Source organism: Populus euphratica, unplaced genomic scaffold (genome assembly GCF_000495115.2).
Source record: "Populus euphratica unplaced genomic scaffold, PopEup_1.0 scaffold521.1, whole genome shotgun sequence".
In the NCBI taxonomy this organism is placed as follows: domain Eukaryota; kingdom Viridiplantae; phylum Streptophyta; class Magnoliopsida; order Malpighiales; family Salicaceae; genus Populus; species Populus euphratica.
The window spans coordinates 117,598-124,011 of record NW_011500178.1 but is presented as its reverse complement, the minus strand read 5'-3'; the positions used below and the strand labels follow the sequence as shown (position 1 = coordinate 124,011).

Genomic DNA, 6,414 nt, shown 5'->3' with positions numbered 1-6,414 from the left:
TTTGTCTAAGACAAATCTAATAAGGAATTAGCCTTCAAGATTATATAAAAAGGTCTTACTTTGAATTGTTTGATTCATTTGATTTAGTTTATATAAAATCTATAAATTTTTTATTGATCTATTTTTGGATATTTATGGTGAGTAAAAAACAATGTTTGAAACTTATAAAAATACAAAAATATCTAAAAAAACATAATAATAAATAAAAATAATGTATTATTCACCAAGATAAAAAAATCAAATAAGTTAAAACATTATAGATAGTCATGCATTTGGATAGAGTATTGGAACTATGTTAACCAACAAATAAGCATAGTTATAAAGATATAATTGTTTTCAATGTTTGTTCTTAGATACAGAGGTTTTACCTATCACTAATTTTTTTCTTTGCATCTTGCCTGTAGAATTTTATTATAAAAAATAAGTACATTATATTTTTATCGATGAAATTGCTTATTATTGTTTGTATAGAATTTTAATATAAAAAATAAGTATATTATATTTTTATTGATGAAATTGCTTATTATTGTTTGTACGTTTGAACCATGTATGGAAAAAAAAATTACTTACAAATTTAAATCTTACAATCTATTTTTACAATATAAGTTTATATTGTAATTTTTATGTTGTATCAAAAAAATATTAAAATATTTTAACAATCTTATGTAGGGTTACATAGATAGCATTCCTGTTTTAAATATCATCTCACTCCTTTCCTTTAATTAGTGTTTGAACTTGAGATCTCTGTATAAAACTCTGAAAGTTTTAACCGTTGGGTTGGGTTTGGTGTCTCTTTTAAAGCACAATGACCTTATTCCAGAGCTTTACTCGAGAAAATGATCTAAAAGTAAAGTACAGTCTCACATGTTATATATATATATAGAAAGATCTCTCTACAAGGTAACAAATCATACTTCACCATGATAATGCAGGATTCATGTGCATAAGAAACCCTAAATAGGTATTCTCCATGCTAATAATATAGCACATATAATCCCGATTTTATACAGGCTTGGAAAGCTTAAACGCTACCATCTCCTCTCTCACCACAAGTGTCATGATTCCATGGAGAAGGATAATATATACCAGAATTTTGATCATAAGAAACCCCTCCATGACCCATTCTTCTTCCAAATTGGGGGTTTGGTGCTGGCATTTCATTGCAGGCATATCGGATCAAATCAGCATTTGTAGCATCTAATTCCTTTTGGAGTCTAATAACTTGCCTCTGGAGGACTGAAATAGCACCAACACAGCCATAGACTGGATCTTTCATCCGTGCCTCAGCTTCGTAGGCAAGAGAGTTGACAGCATCTTCTCTCTGATGAGGAAGGACCTCATTGAGGAGCTTACTGACATTGCTTGCACCAAATATCTTGTGAACATTGGCAAACTTCTGAGGCTCTTCAGGTGGGAAGTATGGTGCAAAGATGCAATCTGGCATGCATTTTCTGCGTAGGAACTTGCAAGCAGCACAAGGAGAATTGGAATAGCTTGAAGAAGCCATCTATTATACTGCAAAAAATTAATTGAACAACTTAATCCATCAAACATGTTCTTGTCGATGCATAACCTCCAAAGATTTGGAATTTACAATATGAAAAACTTAAAATAGTTATTTTACATTATTTTTTTGATAATCTGAAGACCAAGGGTGATTGATGTGGGCAGAACCTTTGTTATTTATATTATACAGAGACTTGTTTGGAGCACATGCATATGCGTATGACCAGTTTAGCAGCACAAGTATTTTTCATGACAGCAGTTTTCCTCCCTAGTTATGCCTCTCCTTTTCAAACTTTTACTTTTTCGGCCTGAAAAGCAGTCTTTCTTGAATCTGATACTACTATGTGAATATTTCATCTCCAAAATTTACTTAAAAACTCCCTATAGTAAAAAAATAAAATAAAATGAAATTAATAAAAGATACATAAATAGTCAAAACAGAATACATCAGGGTACAGGGATAGTTTCCTGTGCGGGGATTCTTTGAACTTTAGTCAATAGCTCCATGGCTGCAACATGACACAGCCCCCACGCCCACTCCTCCTCATTTTCTCTCTCCAAATTTTAATTCCTACACCTACTGCAATGTAGACAGATCCTTTTTTTAGAAGTTATCATCAGTGGGATCTCTCATACGGTGCAATCTTATAGCCTTCATCATATGTATATATTCTTCCTTAAAGGTGTTGAGGCATTTGTTAACAGATATTCTACCTATTGAATCGAATCACAAGTACATAAACCATTAATCTCTTCTTCTATAACATAACCTTAATTGAGCAGAGTGCTTTAAGATGAAGAATATAAGCAAAAATGAAAAGATCTTGTAGCTGGGCTGCCTGTACTTACCTTTTCTTGACTAGGTTTCTTTTATCAGGTAAAAAGGAATACTACCTTTTTACCCCTCTCGTGTAGACTCTTTCAAGATCCAGAGACTTTGATTTTGCCAATGAAAAAGACTATCCAGTCAGCTGTTGAAAGATGAGAAACTTGGTAAGCTTAATTTATTGACAGATGTGAGAGTTCAAAGGGAAAACCCTAGTTGCAGGACGGTGAGAGAAACCTGCAAATACAGTGACGAAAAGCAAGGAAGATTAAAGAAAAGGGGAGGCAAAGAGCATTTAGTGAAGAGGAACGGAAAGCAAAAGAGAAGTGCAATAAATGGGCAGCAAGAAAAAAGATGACTTTGACACTGCTCTTATAATAATATCAAACACTGTTCAAGAACTTGGCCAATCAATTATCTTAAAAAAAAAAAAAAAAAAACTTTGAACTCCAAATCAAACTAAAAATACATAAATAAAGAATGAATGCATTACAAGGAGAAGATCTGACACAATCACAAGATTCAATAACTCATGATTTAAGGGTCAACTTAGTTTGATCCCAAACACCATTGAAGGCTACCTCATAATGGGCAATCTCATTGCAAAACTGGACTGCTGTTTATGGCCATATTTTGGCTTTATTCTTGTGGCTTATTCGTATATGCAGCCATTCTGGAACTGAACAGTGAGTTTCTTCATAATTGAAAAGGAAAAAAAAAATATCATACTCTTTTCAAAAATTAATTTCAAGATTAAAAAATAAAGAGCAATAATACAGCATCACCAAATTTCTCATTACATGTAAAGGAGATACTTAGGCAAATAAAATAAAAAGGTAAAGATGAGACAAAGGAGATGTCACTATTTTAAAGGCAACAATACTTAAGGTTGCTCTAGTGTAGATTATAAGATAAGTGCTGGTTATATCAAGGAAGTATAAAAATTACCCTCCTCGTAAGTGTCTCATGTAAGAAAAAATATTTCGGTATGTTAAACTTAGATAGTGTTTGGTTACCATTTAAAAAAAAAAAAAAACAAAGATAGCTAGGACATAAGAAACATTTTTATGTTTTGAAAAAATAAAAATTTATTTCCAAATCACCTAAGAAATAAATTTATTTTTACATCGTTATCTATATCTCTTAAACCGTGTCTATTTTTTTTATGATGGAATATTAACTAAATATAACTTGAAGCAACTATTCTGAGAGTCACCTTTATGTTAAGTTATCTAACCTAGTATTTGTGTTTATTTTTTAAGTAAAAAACTAAACAATCTAAGAAATAAAATGATTTTAGATTCATGTCATTCTAATTTATTAATATATAACAAGCTCAATGAACACTACTCATTTAATGGACCTATAAAGGATTGAAATGATTACAAAGAAGAAGAGAGAAATCATATTTTTCAATGTTAATATAATCAATGTGCTTAATAACACTTAAATACATTGAAAACCAAAAATAGAAATGAGGTGTATGCAACTATATAATTCCTTACACTTTGAATGAAGAATAAATAGTAGAATAATATATATAAATATATCAAATGTTAAATATTATTAAATGATGAAAATAAATGAATCACCTTATAAGGGACATAACTAACTAAACTACAACTAGATGGATAACTAGTGAAGCAATTTAAAAGGGTATTGTGGATAGCATCCTTGAACATGGAAATCCAAATGCATAAATCATAAAACATGAGTTAAAATATTAATTAGAATAAAATAAAATAATGTATTATCTATTTATATATTCATAACATAATTTTCAAGGAACATAATTACCAAGCACCAAATGAACAAGGGATAAAATAACTAAAGGGTCATAATATCAAGGAATGTAATAGCCTAAAAGCATTTTATGAATAAATAAATAAATTATACTTTTAAGAATATGATGATGTTAAGATTACATTCAAGTAGAGTCAGTTTCAAATCACATATTAATTTGCTCATTATTTGAACTTGATAAAGATAGGTTCACTATAAAAAAAAATACACATTCAATCAATCATCATCACCCATCATCTTTAGATATTTTTATCTAGTTATATATAAATATAAATCTAAAATACAACTAGAACATACAAAACACTTGTATATAGAAATAAAAATCTTAAGATATGAAAAACAACACAAAATCATTCAAAAAATTTAAAAAAAAAATCCAAAAGAGATATAATCATAGGCAAAACATTGACGAATAAGAACAAACCACAATAAACATACATTTTAAATGTGAAAACTTTAGGGAGTAAAAGTTCAAAAAGAAAATTCTGACATTGAATAGAAAAATACATTCATCCAAATATGAAATAAAAATCAAAATCATATGTAGGACATGTTTTTAAGTTTCAATTCAAGGTTGTAATGGAGAAAGATTTAGGATTAACTAATTTCCATTTAATGAAATCCCATTTAACATCAATGCAATCTAAATAAATAGTTTTGAGTTCATAACTAACACTTAAAAATTGATTTTCATGAATTTTAGAAATAACTTTGCGATAATTGATAATTCTGAATTATAAATCTTTGATTTGAAAATTTTATTTTTATATGAAAAACTAAAGCTAATACAATATCATAAACATGAATTAAAATCTGAATTTAGATAAACCTAATATCAATACCATAACATTGAAAAAAATATATAAGAAAAGGTATGAACTTTTCTTTTAAATTTTATTCTAAATATGTATGTTTTTACTTGTTCTTTATTTTTTTGACATATTATCAACATGATCACTCTACTTAATTTATATTGAAATCTTGGCACACATGAACTTCTATGTTACATGGCTTATATCAATATCAATATTTTTTTTCTCTTTTCATTAATATTGTTCATACCTTATGAAATATATTTGGCTCTGTAACCTATTTGACAAATTTTCATTTCTTTTTATTCATCAAGATTTAAAATTCCTAAAAAATTAGTATTGTAAGTTTCAAAAGAATTAAATAAATTAAATACAATTCTTGAAGAACTAATAATTTTAAAGAACTGAATAGCAGTCTTAAAAGATTAATTTTTTTTTATATTCATGATTTTTTAATAAGTTATTTTCTTTTTTTATAGATAATGTCAAATATGACAAAACTTGAATTTACTGCTCTTGAAATATCTAGGAATACATTTTTTTCATAGATCCTTGGCGTTGAGATTTATCTAGAAGCTATGAATCTTGGAGAGACCATCAAAGAAGAAAATAGCACATCTTTACAGGATTGCACAAAAGCAATGATTTTTATTCACGACCATCTCCATGAAGGATTAAAAGTTGAATATCTCACAATAAAAGACTCTCTTGTTCAGTGAAAAAATCTAAAGGAAAGATATGACCACCAAAAGTTTACTATACTCCTTTAAACTCGTTATAATTGGTTGTACCTGAGGTTATAAGATTTTAATTCAATTAGTGAATATAATTATGCTATTTTTTTAAAATTATCTCATAGCCAAAATTTTATAGTGAAAATATTATAGAAGATCAAATGTTAAAGAAAACATTCTCTAATATTGTCCTGTAGCAGTAATACAGAGAACGTAATTTCAAAAGGTACTCAGAACTAATTTCATGTCTTCTTGTGGCTGATTAAAATAATAAGTTTTTAATCATAAAAAAAATCATCAATCCTATCCCACAGGTTCTAAACCATTCCCTAAAGTGAATGGGACCTTTATCCAAAGGACAAGAAAGAATCAAGGGTATAGTTATTGAAAAAAAATAAAATTTTGAAGAGATAATCCTTCAAAAAGCAACCCACCATACTACCAAAAGTGAAGACATAATGAACCAAGCAAGAAAAGGGTAAGAATTTGAATAAACTTGAAGATAAGTGTTATATGTGTGGTATGCATGGTCATTGGTCTTACGTTTATCAAGTGCTGAAACATCTTATAGATTTATATCAAGCCTCTTTAAAACAAAATGTTATTGAAACTAATTTATTCATAAATATGATTTTAAAAGTTATAATGTTTATCTTGATGTTTTGATTTTTTAAAAAAAACCCAGATAAAACAAATAATATATTTAGTGGTAGAATCCTTAGGGATGATTAAT

The 6,414-nt window shown here is 28.2% G+C and overlaps 1 protein-coding gene across 1 annotated transcript; it reads right to left on the bottom strand.

Moving 5' to 3' along the window:
- Window positions 1-849: 849 nt before the first annotated feature.
- Window positions 850-2,691, bottom strand: LBD25 (LOB domain-containing protein 25). Its single transcript, XM_011006832.1, has 2 exons — window positions 2,356-2,691; window positions 850-1,515 (listed from the first exon to the last, which is right to left on the bottom strand). The coding sequence occupies exon 2, from the start codon at window positions 1,505-1,507 to the stop codon at window positions 1,022-1,024; it is 486 nt and encodes a 161-aa protein (XP_011005134.1). The 5' UTR covers window positions 1,508-1,515; window positions 2,356-2,691; the 3' UTR covers window positions 850-1,021.
- Between the last annotated feature and the right edge of the window lie 3,723 nt (window positions 2,692-6,414).